Source organism: Erythranthe guttata, chromosome 8 (genome assembly GCF_056151865.1).
Source record: "Erythranthe guttata isolate IM_541 chromosome 8, IM_541, whole genome shotgun sequence".
In the NCBI taxonomy this organism is placed as follows: Eukaryota; Viridiplantae; Streptophyta; class Magnoliopsida; order Lamiales; family Phrymaceae; genus Erythranthe; species Erythranthe guttata.
This window is the reverse complement of record NC_142540.1, coordinates 6,325,304-6,348,335: the sequence shown is the minus strand read 5'-3', so window position 1 is coordinate 6,348,335 and position 23,032 is coordinate 6,325,304. Positions and strand designations below refer to the sequence as shown.

Here is a 23,032-nt window from a genome sequence, read left to right as displayed (position 1 = left end):
TAGTGTCTTCGAATTCTTCGTCTTCGTTATTGCTTTGTTGCTCTCCAAATTGCGTAAAAAAAATCCTCAATTGTGTGCTTGGATTGGTCTTATATAGGGTGAAGAACTTAGGGAAGAAGACAGTTTCCTTGTGCAATTAAATCCCTTTACTGCGCCACCTCGACCATCCGAACGGCCGTGTGAGATTTACGCCTGAAATCCGCACGGTCGCGTGGTCTTCAATTCTTCAGAAATCTGATTATTTTCACTTTTGGCCCACTTTTTCTCCGAATTTGCAGTTTTCACCCCATAAGTTGCCAATTCTTCAATTTGCACCTAAAATACAATAAATCAACTTTTTAAGCACCAAATATCATTAAAACACACCAAAAGCTCAAATAAAAAGATACGATGAAGTGTAAAAATATACACTTAACACACCCCCAAACTTGAACTTTTGCTTGTCCTCAAGCAAAATCTACCGATAAGCAAATAACACAACTATTACATCTCATCACATAGATCAATGATCAACTTCACGTTTTCAGAACTTGTAATTATAATGACAATTCTTAGGCATTCGCAAGCTCAAAATTCAACAACACTTAGTCACTCACCATTACAAAAAACCACAATTCATACAATTGCTTCAAGCATCCAATATTTATAAATTAAAGATAGAAAGAATTTATACTTACATGCATGTGCTTGACTCCAAATACTCACCAAATTATTCTACTCTATTAATATCGAACATTAAGCTATTGGGATCATTGGGGCTTTGTGGCTTTCAATTGTTAGGCTCTTTGGTTCGAGGTAGGAAATATGGGTATATGTGCTATTTTTCTTGAATTTAGGTGATTACGCCAAATTTGAAAGGTAGGCGTTTGAAACAATGAATTCACCTCTACGGACTTTAATAATCTCGATTCTCAAAAGTTCAAAAGTCTCCACTTTTGCTTTTGAGGCAATGGATCGAGTTTTCAAAAATAATTCAACAACTAGTCCTTATTTTTCCCTTCTAGTCTCTTCTTCTTCTTCTTTTTCTCTCTCTTTTTTTTTTTTTTTTTTCGAAGAAGAAGAAGGACCTTATAAAAATTTTCGACCGAACTCCAAGGGGTAATTTTCAAGAATCTCCACCTATTCTACCTTACACATTGGCTAAAAGAAAGAACACCTTTTCTCCGAGGCTCAAATCAAGGTTCTAAGGATAAATTCAACAAAAAAGGGTAGGCTTGAAAGGCTCAAACGGTTCAAAGAAGACCCAAATCATATCCCAAATCACTTACTACCAACACGTCGTATCATAAATGTCCTAAGGTGAGATTTAAAACCGAACAAAGCATGATTGAGCACAAATAAATTCCAAATTTAAAATGCAAAACATTCAACCAAAGCAATGCACAAGGTGTGATTCCTAGCAATAATTTACTTCTATGTTCCGTTGAATCGAAAGCTAAACGAATACATACTCCTTATCAACAAAAAACAAGTAATCTCATCATCAAACATTAACCATCTCTCATCATCATAGTTCATCGATGCATCGAATTTTTTTTTTTTTTTTTAACTTAATAATAAAAAACGGGAATAAAAAAAATCGATAACTAAAACAAAAGCATGCAACTAACAAAGAAAAAAAAAAGTAAAACATAAATAGGGCGCACATAAAAGAAAACAATAGTTAACCAATAGTTAACTATTGGTTAACCAAAAGTAAAACATAAATAGGGCGCACATAAAAGAAAACAATAGTTAACCACCCCCAAACTTAAAATTCACATTGCCCTCAATGTGATTCGCCCGGAGTTTAAGGATAGAAAACACATGTTTAAGCGCCGGGACCATCGTTGGGTTGCTCATCAACTCCACCTCGCGCATGACCATCACCATCCTCTTCATCATCCGAAAACTCGGGTACCGGCTTGAGAATCGGTGCGGGCAACGGAGCCGGTTCGGCGCACTCGGGAGTGTCGCATGCTAAATGGCGCACAATGGCTTGGAGCATCTTCCCCGACCACCGTTGGAGGGATTCGATCGTGCTCACCTTGTGCTTCACCGTGGCAAGCCGATTTCTCGTGATCACCAACTCTCGCTCCATTCTTCTTTGAAATCGCCGGTCCGAACTTGTACTTGGACCCTCGGGTAGAGCTATTGGTTGGTTATCGACGGGTTGCTCGCTATCTTGGATGGGTGCCTTGAATTGTCGGGCCGCAAGATTATTCTTTGGCTTCCGAATTTGTGTGAGAATATCCGTCGGTTTGGTTGGGACCTTCGCCTTCTTGCAAAGCCCGGTGACGATGTTAGAGTAGGTGACCAACAAGCCAACATGTGGCTGTGGTCTTTCGTATTTATTATTGTAATAAACGAACCTTTATTCGTATTAATGATAAAACACCTTGGAATTCTATATCTTTGTCTCTTTGTCACAAGCATAGATGTAGTCCTTACAGTTATTACAAGTACTAGTAATTGATCGTTAGGATCGTGAGATATTTACTCAAGTATTATAACTGTTAAATGTGTTCCTAGTCGAAGGGTTACACCACTAATGAGGATATCGGCATTTCCCATTAAGACTAGCACTTAGTGTATGTGTACTGCATCTCATCAGTAAAGGGTATTGTGATATCGGCATGCATAAGTGGGTGCTCGTAAGTTGACGAGTTCACTGAACTCCCTCACCCTAGAAATCTCTAAGTGGTTCCCAATAATCGAGTAGAGATATCTATGGTATAGTTGTACACCATTAGTCCTTATGACCTAGACATCACCGTGACTTCACTAGAGGACCAGCTGTATCGTGACCTGTCCCTGAGTTCCACCGAGGACCATCCCAAGGGCCAGTGTTCGTGCAGTCCGAAATCTAGTGGGAGGTCTGTGCATTGTAGTCGGGGATTCGATCGCTAGAATAGTCTTGGATGTCCTGTGTGTTCTGAAAGTTTGTAATCATTCTAAGTCTCTGGCCAGAGCTGACTGAGTGATGATTAGAGAATTCGATTCTCTAAGTCATGCACGTAAGGATTACAACACTTAGAACGATCGCACCGTCATCGAACATATAAAGAGGTCTCGTTGAACCAATGCCTCTAGTTCGATCGGGACATATGAATCGAAGGGACCGTACTGTACGTTAACTATATCTGAAGGTTCTTGCAGGCACTTCATTTGTATCTAGGGAATCATGACGCGTAGTTGCTAGACGCCAATCTTGATTCGTTGGGTGATTAAGGTGAAACGAGCTTCATCTTAATCGTAACTCTAAGGGACGAGTTTTGACCACAAAGAGTTGTGGGCCCACGGCTAGCTTACACCTGAACCATCGAGGGTCACACTGCTCGTGCACATGAGATCTTTGAATAAACGGTCAGAGATAAAATAGTTTATCTTTGCATGATTGGAAGTCAATATGATTGGATCCAACATTCGTAATTTGGAATTATGAATGAGAATAAGAAAAGAAAAAGGATAGGCGAACGTGTTAGTGAACTTTCTAAATCGGGAAGTTTCCAAATTTAGAAAGTGCACTGAACTAGGGTTTCCACTTTTGGAAAGTTGGAAAATGAAAGGTGGCACTCGTAATGACGAGGATATTATAATGATTCCGAAAATGTAATTGTTGCAATTTTCCAGTCAATGAATTAAGAGAGACGAGCAAGTAAAAGTACTAACGGACTTAAGCTGTTGGGCCCGGTCCAACTTAAGCCCGCTAGGGTTTTATGCAAGACATATAAATACTTGATTTATAGGTCTTGCACAAACAGACAACAACAAAACCCTAACCTTAGCCGTCCACCCCTCTCTCTCTCGGCCTCTCTTTCCGCGGCCACCACCGCCGTCCTCCCCGCCGTTTCGCCGGAATCGGCCGTCCATCGGCCGATTGGTTTGGTAGCTTCTTTCCTTCTCTTTTTCTTCCGTTTTTCTAACTATTACGTGTCTAGTGCCACGTGTTTAGTAGATCGAAGTATACGAGGTGAAATCCGAGAGGAGGAAGATCAAAGATCGAGGAATCGAAGAGCAGCGCACGAGCCAAAGCCGCACGCTGCCCCACGCGCTGCCCCGGAAGACCGCGCGTGTACCTCACGCGCCGCCGTGGCCGATTCGCCGTTGCTGCCGCTGCACCGCTGCTGCCCCGATTGTACGGATTGGTTTCCGTAGCAATCTCGACTTGCTAAACGCTCCTACCTCACGCTTCAAGAGGTAAATACACGAAACCCTAGTTTCGATTCGTTTACGTTTAAACTATGAATTCATGTTTGCTATCGTATGATTTTATGTGATTATGTGTAATCGTTTTAATCTTTGCAAGCATGATTATTGGTTTAAACGCGAGCATGTTAATTGATTTAAATTCGGTTAAATTATTTAGCATGTATGTTGTTTTTAATTTCGCTGGAAGCGCAAAGGTACGCAATTAATTGATTTAACTTATCGGGCATGTGCTTATTTGCTTTAAAGTCGTTTAAATCGCATAAAATTTTTTGTTTTCCGCTGCGTACACGTGCCCGAAACCCAACAGTAGTATCAGAGCTCGTTGCGTAATTAATTGCGTTGTATAATATGCTATGATTTTATGCATGTTCGATTTATTAAAGTAGTGATTGTTGTATTATGTAATTGGGAGTTTTCGTAAGTTTAAAATATTTTTGAAATATTGTTTAGAATTTCTCCAGCTTTAAAATTGTTTAAAATTGGAAAATCGGATCTGAAATTGTTTTTAAAACATCGGTTTTTGTTTAATCGGATCGAACCGGTCGAACCGGCCGGTTCGATGGTTGTGTGCGATTTAGTTGACCGAATCCACGTGGATTCGGGTCGGACAGACCGGTTACCGGTCCGACTGACCCGGCCCACTAATTTGGGTCAGCTGGACCGGACAGAACCGGACCGATTCGGTCCGAACCGGTCAGACCGGTTGGGCCGAACCGGTTCACTGAAAATAAAAAAAAATAAAACAAAAAAAAAAATTATTTCAGATTTCTAAAATTAAACTTAAAACAAATTGATTTTAATTTTTGGAAATTTTTTTTCAATTAATCCCAATTAGATAATTGAGTCAACAATCATCTATTTTAGTAAATAGGTGTTAGATTAATTAAATTGATTTAAATTGTTAAATTGATTTAAATTGTTAAATTGATTTCAATTAATAGAACACATATATAATATTGATTATAAGTTCAACTTAATTAGTAGTACCTCAACATTATTTGAATGATTTATGCTAGTTGAGGTTCTATAATTATTTTGAAAAACCCGATAATTAATTAATTTAATTAATTATATAATTAGGTCGTATGTTCCTCTTAGGACAATATGCGTTTCCATATACCTTTAGAGAACATAGATGTAGGAATCACATAGACCAATCCGAACCCTCTGATGAGATAAAAAACTTTTAATAAAACCCCTCATTCTTAATCTAATTGAGAATCATTTCAAGCTATAAAGAAAAACCCAATCTGTTGAGTTATTTCTTTCCTTCTGCCAACGGTTGGATTATGTGTAGCCCTTTGTTGTAGTGCAGTAAGCCGTGTTAGCGGGGAATGCTATGGTAGAGTAAGCTGTAATTCAATTGACATATCGATGAAGGTAGCCATAGAAAAGGGTTATGTTGGATTAACGTGGTCGGCTAGATTAACTAGGGACTGCATTAGTTCGGCATAATCAAGTTCTATGAGCATCTTTGATTGGTAGGTTAGACTTGACACACGACGATTTTGATATTCGCGAGATTAACTTAGGTCATTATCAAGTGTGAGGAAAATCAATTTAGGGTCATATTGTGGATATGATTGATTGTGATCTACCTTTGGGCAAATATAATCGGGCTAGATTAACTACGGGTTATATTTGTCTATTGGACCTAAAGCCCATTAAGAAAAATCTGTTTTCTCGTTTGTCTACTAGAGGGAAGTGGAACTCGATAAAATTAGTGGGAGAACAATTAAATAACACAAGTCCAAACATTTAATTGTAACAATAGTTTAACGCGAATCTCTAATAATCCTCTTCTCTATATGTCTCAGATAATCATGTCTAAGAATCCCATAATGTCAATCCTCGACAATAAACTCAATGGCCCTAATTACCTAGATTGGTTGCGTAGTCTTAAGCTTGTGCTAACTGTTGAGGGGCGTCTCTATGTTTTGAACGAGAGGATTCCCGCCACTATACCTGCCACAGCGACTGATGCTGAAAAGGAAACTTATGAAGTTTGGAAGAAAGATGACACTCATGCTAGGTGCTATATGATAGCCGCCATGGAGCCCGCGCTTGCGAGGAAATATGAGTCTCACATGCATGCTTTCGATATAAAGGCTCATCTCGATAGCATGTATAGTGAGAATATTAGGGCATCGAGGTACGCTGCTACAAAGGAGTTGATCACGGCGAGATTGCGCGAAGGGACTTCGGTCCACGAGCACTGTCTCAAAATGATCACTCTCCTTGAAAAGCTAGTGAATCTTGATGTCACCCTCCCGGCCGAGCTCTCGTTGGATTTGATCCTGTTGTCCCTTCCTAGTTCCTATGAATCGTTCATAGTGAACTTCAACATGAACAAACTAGATCCTCCCTTGGATGAGTTAATGAACATGTTGGTCAGCTTCGAGTCCACCATTAAGAAAGAGAAGTCTGTTCTCATTGCTGCTACTTCTGGAAAGAAGAGTTCTTTCCAAAAGAAGAGAAAGGAAAGAGTTCCCTTCCCAAACAGCAAGTTCGAAGTGGGTGAAGGTAGTGGGGGCCCCAAAGCAAAGGTTAGCAAGCAAGTTGATGATGCTTGCCATCACTGTGGAAAGAAAGGACATTGGCGCCGCAACTGCAAGGCTTACCTAAAGCAGAAAGGTTCTGAAAAGGGTACGTATTTCATTGACGTAAATTTGTCTGTCAACTCTTCTTCTTGGGTATTGGATACGGGCTGTGGCTCACATTTGTGCAATGATTTGCAGCTAATGACAAGAAGTCGAAGGCTTAGAGCGGGTGAGACCTACCTAAGGATGGGGAATGGAGCAAGAGTTGCTGCTGAAGCCATTGGCACAATTTACTTAAATGTTTTGGATTCTAGTTTTCCTATTGTTTTGAACGATTGTTTATTTGTTCCGTCGCTCATTAGAAACCTTATTTCTATTCTTGTATTAGATATTGAAGGTTTTACTTTTGTTTTTGGAAATTCGATTTGCATTATACAAAAGAATGAGAATTTAATTTGCAAAGGACGACTATTAAACAACTTGTATGAACTAAATCCAAATGAAATACCTATTAATGTTATATCAGCAAAACGTAAGGAGATAGATCAAAACCCCGCACAACTTTGGCACGCTAGATTAGGTCATGTCTCTTTAAGAAGGATGAACGATTTTGTCAGTGAAGGATTGTTCTCTTTGGAGGACGTGAAATCACTACAAACTTGTGAATCTTGCCTTAAAGGAAAAATGACCAAGTCACCCTACAAAGGGAAAATGGAACGAGCCGAGGGTCTTTTGGATTTGATCCATACAGACGTATGTGGTCCACTAAGTGTTAGTGCGAAGGGTGGATATAACTACTTCGCTACCTTTACCGACGATTATTCTAGGTATGGGTATGTGTACTTGATGAAGTACAAGTCTGAAACATTTGAAAGGTTCAAAGATTTTAGACACGAAGTAGAAAAGCAACTCGGACGAAGTATTAAGAAGCTGCGATCCGATCGTGGTGGAGAATACTTGAGCATCGAGTTCATTGACTATCTAAAAGAGAATGGGATTCAATCCCAATGGACTCCACCGGGAACTCCTCAACTTAATGGAGTCTCCGAACGTCGGAATCGAACTTTATTAGATATGGTTCGATCAATGATGGGGTTCACAAACTTACCGGCATACTTGTGGGGTCATGCACTTCGTACTGCCGCGTATTTGCTGAATAGAGTTAACACCAAAGCAGTTAAATCCACACCTTATGAACTTTGGCATTCCCGGAAACCCAACTACAAACATATTAGGATATGGGGTTGTCCCGCTTATGTGAAGCGATTAGTGGGAGATAAGTTGGATAGTAAATCCGACTTGTGCTATTTTGTGGGGTATCCCGAAGACTCGATGGGATACGAGTTCTACTATGTCAAAGAAGCAAAGACGTTTGTCTCGAGAAATGCCACCTTTTTGGAAAGGGAGTTTCTATCCGATAGAAAGGGCATCATGATAGAACTTGAAGTAGTTCAAAAACCACAAAGTGAAGTTCAAACGCAAGAACAAGTAATCGAACCAATACAACAAACCACTAATATACCTCCTGAACCTACGGTACGTAGATCCGAAAGAGTTCGGAACATGCCGGATAGGTTATTCCTCCTCGAAAATGATGAAGATCATGTTGAGCTTGGACAAGATCCAAGAACATACAATGAGGCCGTATCGGATGCGGACATGGGACATTGGCTAAGTGCCATGAAATCCGAAATGGACTCCATGTACTCCAACAAGGTATGGACCTTGGTAGATCCACCCAAAGGAATTGTTCCTATAGGCTGCAAGTGGATCTATAAGAAGAAAATTGGAGTGGATGGAAAGGTGTCGACCTATAAAGCTAGATTGGTAGCAAAAGGATACACTCAAAGGCAAGGTGTTGACTATAAGGAAACCTTTTCGCCAGCCGCAATGCTAAAGTCCATTAGGATTTTGCTGGCCATAGCTGCGTGGTACGACTACGAGATATGGCAAATGGATGTGAAGACCGCCTTCCTTAATGGAGACATTGAGGAAGAAATTTACATGGCGCAGCCGGAAGGCTTCATATCTTCTGGAAGTGAGCAAAAGGTTTGCAAGCTCCAGCAATCCATTTATGGATTGAAGCAAGCATCCCGTAGTTGGAACATTAGGTTCGACTCAACTATCAAAGAGTTTGATTTTGAGAAGAATCCGAAGGAACCTTGTGTATACAAGAAGGTTAGTGGGAGGGCAGTGATATTTTTAGTGCTTTACGTTAATGACATTCTACTCATTGGGAATGACGTATGAACGTTGCAGCAAACGAAAGCATGGTTGTCCACACGTTTCTCAATGAAGGATTTGGGAGAAGCATCTTATGTATTGGGAATACGCATCTATAGAGATAGAGCAAGGAAGATGCTTGGCTTATCCCAAAGCCTGTACATAGACACCGTTATGAAACGGTTTAGCATGGAAGAATCCAAGAAGGGATTCTTGCCAATGTCCCATGGGGTTCGTCTCTCGAAATCTATGTGTCCGCAAACACCTAGTGAAATCGAGGAGATGAAAAGGAAGCCTTATGCTTCTTCCATAGGAAGCATAATGTATGGCATGCTATGTACGAGACCCGATATTGCGTATGCTGTGAGTATCACACCAGATATCAGTCTAACCCCGGCCCGGCTCACTGGAAAGCCGTGAAAGATATCCTCAAGTACTTGCGAAGAACTAAGGATATATTTTTGGTCTATGGGGGTGCCGAGTTGAAATTAGAGGGTTTTACTGACTCTAGTTTTCAATCGGATGTGGACGACTCAAAGTCGAATTCTGGATTTATATTCACGCTTAATGGTGGTGCCGTGTGTTGGAAGAGTTCCAAGCAAAGCACGACGGCCGATTCCACTACCGAAGCGGAATACATTGCAGCGTCTGAAGCTGCAAAAGAAGGGACTTGGATAAGGAAATTCATCCAAGAGTTGGGTGTCATTCCTGATGCTAGTGATCCAGTACCGTTGTACTGTGATAACACCGGAGCCGTGGCGCAAGCTAAGGAGCCACGATCTCATCAGAAGTCGAAGCATATTCTGAGGAAGTATCAAGTGATCCGAGAGATCATTGATAGAGGTGAAGTTAAGGTTGAACGAGTCACCTCGGAAGAGAACGTTGCAGACCCCTTCACGAAGCCTTTACCGAGATCGGTCCATGAGAAACATCGAGAGTCGATGGGATTGCGATTTATGGGAAGTTGGCTTTAGGTCAAGTGGGAGATTGTTAGAGTAGGTGACCAACAAGCCAACATGTGGTTGTGGTCTTTCGTATTTATTATTGTAATAAACGAACATTTATTCGTATTAATGATAAAACACCTTGGCATTCTATATCTTTGTCCCTTTGTCACAAGCATAGATGTAGTCCTTACAGTTATTACAAGTACTAGTAATTGATCGTTAGGATCGTGAGATATTTACTCAAGTATTATAACTGTTAAACGTGTTCCTAGTCGAAGGGTTACGCCACTAATGAGGATATCGGCCTTTCCCATTAAGACTAGCACTTAGTGTATGTGTACTGCATCTCATCAGTAAACGGTATTGTGATATCGGCATGCATAAGTGGGTGCTCGTAAGTTGACGAGTTCACTGAACTCCCTCACCCTAGAAATCTCTAAGTGGTTCCCAATAATCGAGTAGAGATATCTATGGTATAGTTGTACACCATTAGTCCTTATGACCTAGACATCACCGTGACTTCACTAGAGGACCAGCTGTATCGTGACCTGTCCCTGAGTTCCACCGAGGACCATCCCAAGGGCCAGTGTTCGTGCAGTCCGAAATCTAGTGGGAGGTCTGTGCATTGTAGTCGGGGATTCGATCGCTAGAATAGTCTTGGATGTCCTGTGTGTTCTGAAAGTTTGTAATCATTCTAAGTCTCTGGCCAGAGCTGACTGAGTGATGATTAGAGAATTCGATTCTCTAAGTCATGCACGTAAGGATTACAACACTTAGAACGATCGCACTGTCATCGAACATATAAAGAGGTCTCGATGAACCAATGCCTCTAGTTCGATCGGGACATATGAATCGAAGGGACCGTACTGTACGTTAACTATATCTGAAGGTTCTTGCAGGCACTTCATTTGTATCTAGGGAATCATGACGCGTAGTTGCTAGACGCCAATCTTGATTCGTTGGGTGATTAAGGTGAAACGAGCTTCAAATTAATCGTAACTCTAAGGGACGAGTTTTGACCACAAAGAGTTGTGGGCCCACGGCTAGCTTACACCTGAACCATCGAGGGTCACACTGCTCGTGCACATGAGATCTTTGAATAAACGGTCAGAGATAAAATAGTTTATCTTTGCATGATTGGAAGTCAATATGATTGGATCCAACATTCGTAATTTGGAATTATGAATGAGAATAAGAAAAGGAAAAGGATAGGCGAACGTGTTAGTGAACTTTCTAAATCGGGAAGTTTCCAAATTTAGAAAGTGCACTGAACTAGGGTTTCCACTTTTTGAAAGTTGGAAAATGAAAGGTGGCACTCGTAATGACGAGGATATTATAATGATTCCGAAAATGTAATTGTTGCAATTTTCCGGTCATTGAATTAAGAGAGACGAGCAAGTAAAAGTACTAACGGACTTAAGCTGTTGGGCCCGGTCCAACTTAAGCCCGCTAGGGTTTTATGCAAGACATATAAATACTTGATTTATAGGTCTTGCACAAACAGACAACAACAAAACCCTAACCCTAGCCGTCCACCCCTCTCTCTCTCGGCCTCTCTTTCCGCGGCCACCACCGCCGTCCTCCCCGCCGTTTCGCCGGAATCGGCCGTCCATCGGCCGATTGGTTTGGTAGCTTCTTTCCTTCTCTTTTTCTTCCGTTTTTCTAACTATTACGTGTCTAGTGCCACGTGTTTAGTAGATCGAAGTATACGAGGTGAAATCCGAGAGGAGGAAGATCAAAGATCGAGGAATCGAAGAGCAGCGCACGAGCCAAAGCCGCACGCTGCCCCACGCGCCGCCCCGGAAGACCGCGCGTGTACCTCACGCGCCGCCGTGGCCGATTCGCCGCTGCTGCCGCTGCACCGCTGCTGCCCCGATTGTACGGATTGGTTTCCGTAGCAATCTCGACTTGCTAAACGCTCCTACCTCACGCTTCAAGAGGTAAATACACGAATCCCTAGTTTCGATTCGTTTACGTTTAAACTATGAATTCATGTTTGCTATCGTATGATTTTATGTGATTATGTGTAATCGTTTTAATCTTTGCAAGCATGATTATTGGTTTAAACGCGAGCATGTTAATTGATTTAAATTCGGTTAAATTATTTAGCATGTATGTTGTTTTTAATTTCGCTGGAAGCGCAAAGGTACGCAATTAATTGATTTAATTTATCGGGCATGTGCTTATGTGCTTTAAAGTCGTTTAAATCGCATAAAATTTTTTGTTTTCCGCTGCGTACACGTGCCTGAAACCCAACAGACGAGGCAAGGGAAATAAAACCCCTTGGAGTTGTTGACCATGGAGGTCCAAAATCGGTCGGATATGATTTCGCCAATGTTGACCGGTGTGCCCTTGAGAATGTAGTAAGCAAGGGCGCACCGTTCGGGATCCACGTGAGTCCACGAGCGGGTGGGAATGAGGTTGGCAAAAATGAACGTAAGGCACGCCTTGCCTATTTGGTGAATGCATTTCCACTCCAACTCGTACGTTTCTTCGGTTGAGAGGTTGGACCAAATGGGGGGTCCATCGCACAACACCTCGGCGATTTGATCTCGTGTGACCGCAAGTTGCTATTGCCCCCAATTGAATGGCGTGTGTCGGAGGTGATAAAAAGAGTTGATTGCGTAGGCACACCAATCGACCTTCTTTCCTCGAACCGTGCTCGAGTTCCGATCCGTTGTGAGGAGGATACGGTTGTTGGCGTAGAACTCGCGGACCAATGATAGGTTGATCGAACCCTCCGGTTCCAATAATGCTTGCCAACCTCGTCGTAGAAATTCTTGGTGCAACGGTGCGAATTGTGGAAGGGTGATCTCGTATGCGCGCTCGGTCACAAGTTTCTTCACCTTTTGCTTCTCGAAACGAGCACTGGGGCCTTCGACACAAAAAGCATCGTCGTCGGGGGTCGGAATTTGGTCGGTTTTCTTGCCCTTCCCCTTGCCTTTTGAAGTGCCTTCGCCTTGTGAAGTGCCCTCCCCGTCACGTCCTCGTTTCCCCATACTTTGAGAATGCTTGTGGAGGAGATTTGGAGTGGATTGGTGTGCAAAATCTCCCCCAAACTTGACTTGGGCAATTCGTCGAACACCTTGTGGGCGTTCTTGGTGGAATGGGTTTGTGGAGAAATTTGCACCTTGCTTGAAGCTTCCCTGCACAAATCAACAAGAATCCACCAAGATTTAGTAGTATGTGTGTGTAGTTGGTGGAATTTCGGTGAATTTTGCCACAGAAAAGAAAAAATTTGAAAGAGGAATGTGAGGGTTCGAATTAGGAGAGAAAGGGGGATTAGAATTGTGAGAATTGTGGGTTGGAAGACCCTTTTAACCTCCCCCGTTTTTTACTTGCGGACGGCCGTGCGAGATTTTGGCCTAAAATCCGCACGGCCGCACCGTTTCTCGAAATTGGGCAGAAGCTGCTCCTAAACTCGGATGGCCGTGCGAGATTTTAGGCATAAATCCGCACGGCCGCACCAATTTCCCAATTTGGACAGTAGCTCCTCTTAATTTCGGACGGCCGTGCGAGATTTTAGGTATAAATCCGCACGGCCGCACCAATGTGTGTTTTTGTCCAGTAGCTGCTCCAAAATCTCACACGGCAGCGTGAGATTCATGCCGTTTTCTTGCACGGCCGTGTGAATAATTGCAATTAGGTCCCTGCAAAATAAAAACTTCATATTAGTGCCCCTGAACTTTTTTTTTTCAGAAAAATAAAATAAAAAAAAACTAAAAATTAACATAAAATAAGAAAAACGAAAGCTCGGGTTGCCTCCCGAGAAGCGCTAAGTTTAAAGTCTTCAGCCAGACATTGCTTCGTTATTTTCAAGCAAAAGTGACCGAGGTCACTTGGCATTCTTCACTTGCTTCCCAATACGATTTGAGCCGGCTCCGCTTCATGTTGAACGTACGATTTGAATCGCGCTCCTTTATTTTGACCACCTCGTGAGGAAGAATTTCTTGGACAATAAACGGCCGCGACCACTTTGATTTGCGCTTCCTTGGAAATAACCAAAGACGGGATTTGCACAATAACACCAATTGTCCTTTGTGCAATTCCTTTTTGATTTTCTCCTTACGACCACAATAGCTTGACTCATCCTTCTCTCGTGACTTGCTCGAGCCTTTGGTTGGCAACATCTTCCTTGCATTCTCATCGTCGTTAAGACCTCGACTCGCATGACTTTCTCTCGGAGGATTTAAAAGTGAGTCCATGCACTAGGCCAAATTTCATTTCAGGCGACGTTTTATTTGCGACGATTCCGGAAACGTCGCACAAATTGCGACGTTTTAGTAGAAAATCGTCGCAATAATGCACAATTTAAATTAAAATTTTAAAAAATGAGTAAACATTGCGACGATTCATAATTCCGTCGCGGAAATCATCGCAAACTTTAAAACGAAAAGTTCCCTGAAGAAACGGCGACGAATCTGATATATATGTCGCACAATTGCGACGTTTATGGACAGTTTCGTCACAAGAGAAAAAAATAATTTTTTTTTTTTACTTAATAATAATTGCGACGATAATTGGTTAACGACGCAAAGTGATTGAAAAATTGGCGACGTTTATATATTATTACGTCGCAATTGTTTTCCAGTTAAAAATTTCTAAATTTGTTTTGCGACGTAAATAGTGCGATTGACGTAAACGTCGCAATATAATTGCGTTTTTTTTCCACAAATTTTTTTTTTGCGACGTTTGATAATGTAAAGTCGCAATGTTGTTTCCATAAGTTCGTTGTTGCGACTAAAATATAGTAAAACGTCGCAAGGGTATTTTCGATCCTGCGACTAATAAGTAGAAACGTCGCAAAACCAAATTAAATCCCATCTTCCAGACCCTAATTTCAGAACACTTTCATCCACACACCCCTCCTCTGCCGAAACTTGCTCCGTCCGATTCCCGTTTCCGCCACCATCTCCTGCACTCAAAGATGCTTTCCCATTGTCCAAGATCAAAACATCAAACTTTTCATTATTTGTAAAATCCATAATCTCAATAGCAAAACAATCATTATTATCACATGGATTTTTATTAGCACTAAAAACATTGAATTTGATTGTTTGATCATGCACAGTCATTGTAAGATCACCACTAGCACAATCAATGAGAGTTTTCGACGTGGCTAAAAACGGTCTCCCTACGATAAGAGGTATCTCCCTGTCCTCATCTATATCAAGTATAACGAAATCAACAGGGAAGATAAATTTATTAACTTTCACTAGCACATTCTCTAAAATACCTTTTGGGTAAACTAAAGATCTATCGGCTAATTGAAGAGTGATAGCCGTCGGTTCAATTTCTCCTAACCCAAGATTTTTAAAAGTAGAGTACGGCATAAGATTAATGCTAGCACCTAAATCAATGAGCGATCTAAAATTTTTACCTCCTATAGTACAAGGAATAGTGAACTTACCTGGATCGCCGAGTTTTTGTGGAAGAGGCCGAGTAAGAATTGCACTAATTTGCTCCGTGAGTTGGATCATCTCGTTCCCTTGCAATTTCTTACTTTTCTTCACGAGGTCCTTTAGGAACTTCACCCACTTTGGCATCTTTTGAAGTGCTTCAATGAAAGGAATATTTATGCGAATATCCTTCAACTTGTCCAAAAATCTTTTATATTCGGCGTTGAGCTTCTTCTTTATAAACTTTTGAGGATAAGGAATTGGAGGGACTTGTAAAGGCACTGTTGATGGTGGCTCTTCATGAGTTGATTATTTTTCCTCATTCACTCTCGGCTTCTCGATTACCGTGTTCCGCCTCTCTTTTCGTGGGGCTTTCTCCAATTGCTTACCGTTCTTCAAGGTGACTGCTTGGCACGTCTCGACCTCGATCTTTTTCGTTAGCAATCTTTGTGGATATGGGATTGGTTCGACCCATTCGGCTACAATGACTTTGCGGCTTGACTTGACTTTCTTCCTTTTTTCTCGATCTTGAAATCGATAGCTTGGCACGTCTCGAAGTTTTGCTTTCGAGGATCTTCCGTATTCGATGGCAATGCTCCCGCCGGACGTTTCTCTTGATTCACAACGAATTGAGCGAATTGATTCTCCAAATTCCGCAGCGAGGCTTGGGTAGCGGTCATGGATTGGGCCAATATATCATCCGTATTTGATTTTTGGGCCGGTGGATTGTTGCCTTGATAGCTTTGTTGAGGAGGGGCTTGATTTTGGAATTTACCTTGAGGTCTTTGATACCCCTGGCCTTGTTGATTTCCTCCATATTGCCCTTGTGATCTCCACCCTTGATTTTGGAATTGGCGAGGCGCATTGTTGACGTAGTTGAGCGACTCCGCATCTTGTTGGCATTGGAGCGTGTAGTGATTTCCACCGCAAATTTCACAACATGGAGACTCAATGGCTTGGACTTGTTGTGGTGGATTTGCTTTAAGGTGTTGTAAAAGGAGTTGATTTTGTTGAGCTATTTGGGTCACTTGGGCTTGAAGGGCCGTAATTGCATCTAACTCCAACACTCCGGGAACTTTCTTGGCTCCACTAACCGTTCTCTCGCTTGACTTGGCAAACCGATTTTGAGCAATTTGATCCAACATGATAAAAGCATCCGGTATCGATTGACTCATAAAATTACCTCCGGTTGAGGCATCTAAAACGGTTCGTGCATTCTCGTTGATCCCTTGGTAGAAGATGTGGATTTGCCGCCATTGTTCGACTCCATGTGTTGGACACTGCCGCAAAAGAGTTTTAAATCTCTCCCATGCCTCGTATAATTGCTCGCCTTGCTCTTGGAAAAAATTATGAATTTCTCGTCGGATTCTCTCGTCCTTCTCGGGTGAGCTGTAAACTTTCATGAAAAGGTTGAGGAGTTGAGGCCACGACGAGATAGAGTGGGGGGCTTGGGACATCAACCATTGGCGAGCTCTTCCTTGTAAGGAGTGTTTGAAGAGAATTAATTGAAGCGCCTCTTGAGAAACGCCGTTTTGACGGTGGGAATTACAAGTATCTAGAAAATTTACAATGTGAAGATGGGGATCTTCACCCGCCAATCCACTAAATAGCCCGTTATTTTGGAGCATCGTCAAGAGGCCTTGCTTGATCTCAAAATTGTGCGCCTCAATAGGTGGATATTGGATGCTCGGCCGGAACCCGTCGAGAGTGAGGATTACGTAGTCTTGAAGTGCCCGTGGCCTAGCTGCTGGCTGTAACGGAAGTTGAGGGGGTGGGTCTTGGAAGTTTCCATTGGCATTGATTAAATTACCCTCTGCGCGTATGCGTTCTTCGTCCTCCATTGTATTGGTTGCGTGTTGACGTCTCCTAGTGGCTCGAAAAGTGTGTTCGATTTCGGGATCAAACGGTTCTCTAGCAAGATCGAGTCTCCTAGGCATACACCGTACCTAAAACAAAAATAAAATAAAACAAAAATTAAATGGGTGAATCGTGAAAATTGTTCAAATCTAGAGCTAGAATAAAATAAATAATTAAAATATTCCCCGGCAACGGCGCCAAAAACTTGTTGGGCGAAAACCTACACGCAAGTGCACGTATCGTACAAGTAATATAGTGGACTAAAAGTCCGGATATCGAACCCACAGGGAATATTTAATTATCTAATCCTAGACGCTAAATTCTACCAATTATTATCAAGCCCACCCTACACAGTCGACTTTTGAGAGAATTAACTAGATTAAATTAAAAAGCAAATTAAAACGACAAAGCAAGAAAGCAAATTAAACACGAAGATTTATCAGAGTAAACAAGCCTAGGATTTTATTCTTCCCCCTATGTGATTATTACTCCCCCAATTCCTTCAATTATGCAAGCAATTAACCCGGATTATTAACCTGAGATGCTAAAATAATCATAACCCGCTTCCGCGTGTATTACGATTCTAATACTCTAGATTCAATTACTATATTCCTATGCAATTAATTCTAGAACACAGCATTAAGCACAAATCTCAATAATGGCTACCTAAGAGATTAACTATATTCCTATGTTAATACCACAAAGGCTCTTCTACCACAGTTCTAATTATTAACCCAATCTTCCGATTCATGCGATTAACAATAACATAAAAGCGCATAAAGTGGCCAGTTTCATGAACTTAATAAAACAAGTAGAAGAAATAATCCGGAATTAAAACTTGCATAAAATCATAGAATTGGGTTCATAAATCCCACATAGGGTTCCAAATAAAATCCTAGAAATAAGAAAATTAGCTAATCATGATTAAAGGAAAAACACAAATAAAATAAGTCATAAACGATAAATCTATGCTTAGTGTCTTCGAATTCTTGGTTTTCGTTAGTGCTTTGTTGCTCTCCAAATTGCGTAAAAAAAATCATCAATTGTGTGCTTGGATTGGTCTTATATAGGGTGAAGAACTTAGGGAAGAAGGCAGTTTCCTTGTGCAATTAAAATCCCTTTACTGCGCCACCTCGACCATCCAAACGGCCGTGTGAGATTTACGCCTGAAATCCGCACGGCCGCGCGGTCTTCAATTCTTCAGAAATCTGATTTTTTTACTTTTGGCCCACTTTTTCTCCGAATTTGCGGTTTTCACCCCATAAGTTGCCAATTCTTCAATTTGCACCTAAAATACAATAAATCAACTTTTTAAGCACCAATTATCATTAAAACACACCAAAAGCTCAAATAAAAAGATACGATAAAGTGTAAAAATATACACTTAACAACAAGCCCACATGGTGATGAGTTCGAATACGCTCAACGAATTGATTTTAAAGCCTCCACCAACGAAGCTGAATATGAAGCTTTGACCGCTGGGATCCGCCTCGCTTTAGCAGCTGGAGCTCGCAAACTCATAGTACATAACGACTCCCATTTAGTGGTCAACCAAGTCCTTGGGACCTATGAGGCCAAAGAAGAATCCATGGCCAAGTATCTTGCTCTTGCACTTACCCTCTTCTCCAATTTGGATAGCTATGAGATAAAGTAAGTACCACGAGCCAATAATATTGATGCAGACAAGTTGGCTAGACTTTGTAGTTCAATGGCAAGCATTGGAAGCCAGAAAATCACCCTCCTTACGGCTTCCCAACTAGAAATAGTCTCTACCGACGGAGTGAATTGCGCTGAAGAGAACGAACCCTGTTTGATCACCCCCATTGCAAACTATCTCAAAAGCGGGGAACTTCTGACTGACCTCCTCCAATCGAAGAAAATAAAGATAAGAGCGGCTCGTTTCTTAATGGTAGGTGAAGAACTCTACAAGCGAGGGTTCACCTTCCCCTATCTCAAATGCCTTAACCCATCTGCAGCAGACTACGTGCTACGAGAAGTACATGAAGGAATCTGTGGTAATCATTTGAGTGGAAGAACCTTAGCTCTCAAAATATTGAGACAAGGTTACTATTGGCCGACCATGCATGAAGATGGGAAGAGACTAGTGCAGAGATGCAAACCTTGCCAAGAACACGCCAACATCTTTCATCTCCCAGCAGCACTAATGCAACAGATTGACAGTCCCATGCCTTTCGCTCAATGGGGAGTGAATTTGGTCGGTCCTTTTCCACCAGCAACAGGAGGACGCAAGTTCATCATTGTAGCTGTAGATTACTTCACCAGGTGGGTGGAACCCGAACCTTTAGCTCTCATTCGAGAGGAAGAAGTCATCCAATTCTTATGGAAGAACACCGTATGCCGCTAGGGGATCCCCCGTTCCATTATTTTAGACATTGAAACCCAATTTTGTGGGGACAAAGTAAAGAATTGGTGCCTTGCCTTATCTATTAAGCAAGTCTTCACCTCAGTCGCCAACACCCCAACAAATAGTCAGACTAAAGTAACTAATCGCACCATACTTCAACATCTCAAGACAATGCTGGGAAGTGCCAAAGGAAAATGGGTTGAAAAATTACCCAGTGCTCTATGGGCATATCGAACAACCCCACGAACATCAGCAGGGGAATCTCTGTTTAACCTAGCTTTCGGAACAGATGATGTGGCACCCGTAGAGATTGGCGAACCCTCTTGGAGAGTCACCAGCTATTCTCCAGATGCTAATGAAGAAGCAATGAGAGCTAGCCTCGATCTCATTGAAGGACAAAGAGAGATCGCCTCTATCCGACAGCAAATGTACAGGAATCGCATGGCGAAAGCTTATAACTCCAAAGTCCGCCTTCGTTCTTTCCAAATAGGAGATTTAGTTATCCGCAAAGCCAAAGCCTCACGCCCAATCGGTAAACTCAACCCGAAGTGGGAAGAACCCAACAAAGTAGGACAAGTGGTCAACACGGGAGCATATCGTCTCGAGAACCTCGACGGACACCCTATAGCCAGAACCTGGAATTTAGGGAACCTCAAAAGGTTCTCTCCTTAATGTATATTCGAAGTTTATATCGTATAATTATAAGTCAGTATCCAATCTCCCATATCATAGCAGTTTCTTATAAATAACCACCCTTGCAGGCTTTGAGACCTTCTACGTCCCTTGGCTTGCAAAGATGTCAACAACATACGGGGTCTTCCCAGTCCATGAAGAGGTAGGTGAACGCCTCACCCTAACTGGGGGCTACTTCGTTACCCACCTCAACCTCCCCTAATCCTCTTACGTTTTCTTCTTATAGATTACGGATCAACTATGATGTTAGATATCGCTCGAATGAGCTACTAGAAGATGAAAGAGACTCCGCATCTCCTCACGAAGGGTAAACCTACATTCACAATTTGATATAGTCTCAACACATACTTAGCATATCTCTTAATTTATCAACATCGTCTAATTTGACAGGCAGGCGAAAACATTCGAGTATACTTAATCAAACATTGACTTCACATGTCGGTGTACGAGAGAATTACTCAAACCCTATCTCGGGTACACAAAACCCCCCTTCCCTACGTTACATCAATAGAAAAATTTATACTAAGTATCCAGATCAAACACTTAAAAGTTTGCTATCATATGTTACAGGCATAAAAGACATCAAGGGTACCCATACATCATCGACTTGGCAAGCATGGTCAAGGAAAGAAAGACGTGGAAGAAGAAGAATTTATCAGTTGTACTTCAAACAATTTTATTATCATTTTTATTTAGACATATTTAATCATATCGAACGATTAGCTTTTTATATAATTCTCTCCCTTTGCCTCCGATAGGCTTGTAACGTTCACATTCTGATTATATAATTCAAGCAAGTCGTTTTTCTTCATTCCCCATATTATCACTAACTTACTACTGAGCTATCACATCAAGTGAGTTTCTTTACAACCCTTAAATCAAATATAGATATTACGATGATCTATACAGCCTGGCCAGCTTGATAATCCAAATCGCTCTATTTCGCTTTTAATAGGTCCCCTACTTAAAACGTGGCCACGGTCCAAACAATATAATACGACCCACGAGGTCCAAAATAAAGGGCATGATCCCTAACAAAAAAAATTCTTGAGAGACTGATCCCCTCATCAAGTACATCACGCACAATGCTAAATGTAAAACATTAATGCAACGCGTCACACCACGAAAAAATCAATAAATAAGAAGGAAAAAATACTAGTAAAGTCAACGTGTCAACGTGCAAACGAATATAAAATAATGAAGCATGCGGAAGTACTAGGGGATCTACCCACTTACTACTAAAAAATAAAAAATAAAATAAAACTAAGTCCTTTTCTCAAGGAGAGTGAGGGAAACATCATACCAAACCGCACTTTACTACTCTAAATATCAATATCATGAGCCGAAGTAGCTTCGGTATTTTGATCATCCGCCTCCGCATCCGATGCTATCGTAGTACCCGCGGCATCGATATCTTCTCCCTAATCGGGAATATCCTCCTCATTACATAGAATAATCTTCTCGTCGATCCCATCAACCTTTCGTAAGTACTGACAACACGTCCTAACCAACGGAGCATAAACCCCAGCTATCGCTCGTTCCTCGATCATTGCTCGACAGATATCACTCTTCTGAAAGAGACGCTCACCTTCTAACATGACCAACTCCTTGTAAGCGGCTTCAGCGGATGAAGCAATAAACCTCTTTTCTTCCCCGTAAACTTCTCGGTATCATATTTCTATTTCAGCTCATCATAGCACCGATCAAGCTTTGTTAATTCAACTCTACTCGCCTCAGTCTTGCTCCTAATAATCTCCAGTTCGTCTGTCCTCTGAATGAGCAGAGACTGTGCCACCTCAAGCGTGGATTTCGCTGCCTCTAACTGAGCCTTTAGGTCTTTCTCTCTCGCCTCCCTGCCAACACGCTCCTCTTCTTTCTTCTTTTTGACTTGCTCCTCCTGCTCTAGGAGATACCTCCATGTAGCTAAGCTATCTCAAAATATCGACAAAAAAAATTAGATTATCGAGGCATATGGTTTAAATAGAAAAACATATGAACTTAAAACAAATATTTACCCGACACATGTCTCCTCCGGCCAACGAAAGCATATGAGCCCGACCTTTACCCGATATCTGACTTCGGTCATACTCTCCAACGAAACCCTCGGTCTTCCTCATCGCGATTGTATGATCGGTCGTATCCCAAAAGGAATGCTCCCTCTCTCGGTGCACCCCATAAGTGAACTGGCACTTGCATGCCCCCCCTATTGGGATGTGAAGCCCAAGAGTCAATGAAAATTCGCTAGAGGTTCTAGATTAGCCGGATTTAATTTTATTAACATGCTTTGATTAGATTCGTTTAAATCGGAATAAATCTAATCTACCAACTTACATTTTTTTGCGAGCAAATTCGTTTCTATCTTCGGCGCACGAATGAGGATCCACACCAAGCCTTCAATCCTCGAAAAACTGCTCTCCAGAAATTTACGGCCTTGTTCTTTCACCAATATCTCCTAGATAGTTAATCTGATGGAGAAATTCTTCAGGAGTATTATATTACTGTGGGTTAGGAAGCTATTATATAAATTTCAAGCCTATCGGATGACTGGTTGAGTTATGGTGAATTTCCTCGCAGGATTGCTCAGAAAATTCGGGAATAAATGTTTGCTCTAAAAACCTATAGTCTTCTATTGTATATCCCGGATTAATAATTCTTCTACAAGGGTGGACTTGTACTTGAAGAAATCTAAACCTATAATCGAGAAATCTAGAGAGAAAAGAAGAAGAGAAAAATACTTTCTCTCCAACGTGAAATAGGCATGTAGTATTATTCGTCTCTCTCATCAACCTAATCTCTATTATATATAGCACAAGGAAT

The 23,032-nt window shown here is 41.5% G+C and overlaps 1 protein-coding gene across 1 annotated transcript; it reads left to right on the top strand.

The window, feature by feature from the left end:
- The first annotated feature begins 18,865 nt into the window (after positions 1–18,865).
- Positions 18,866–20,194, top strand: LOC148768390 (uncharacterized). Its single transcript, XM_088821184.1, has 2 exons — positions 18,866–19,510; positions 19,610–20,194. Exons 1-2 carry the CDS (start codon positions 18,866–18,868, stop codon positions 20,192–20,194), a joined length of 1,230 nt encoding a protein of 409 aa, XP_088677310.1.
- Positions 20,195–23,032: the final 2,838 nt, after the last annotated feature.

What these genes read in the sequence shown, in the direction of transcription:
- LOC148768390 (XM_088821184.1), top strand. Translation starts at nt 18,866, where the DNA reads ATGGCAAGCATTGGAAGCCAGAAAATCACCCTCCTTACGGCTTCCCAA. An exon ending in AATTCTTATGGAAGAACACC is followed by an intron (nt 19,511 to 19,609) that starts GTATGCCGCTAG and finishes TTATCTATTAAG; the next exon opens with CAAGTCTTCACCTCAGTCGC.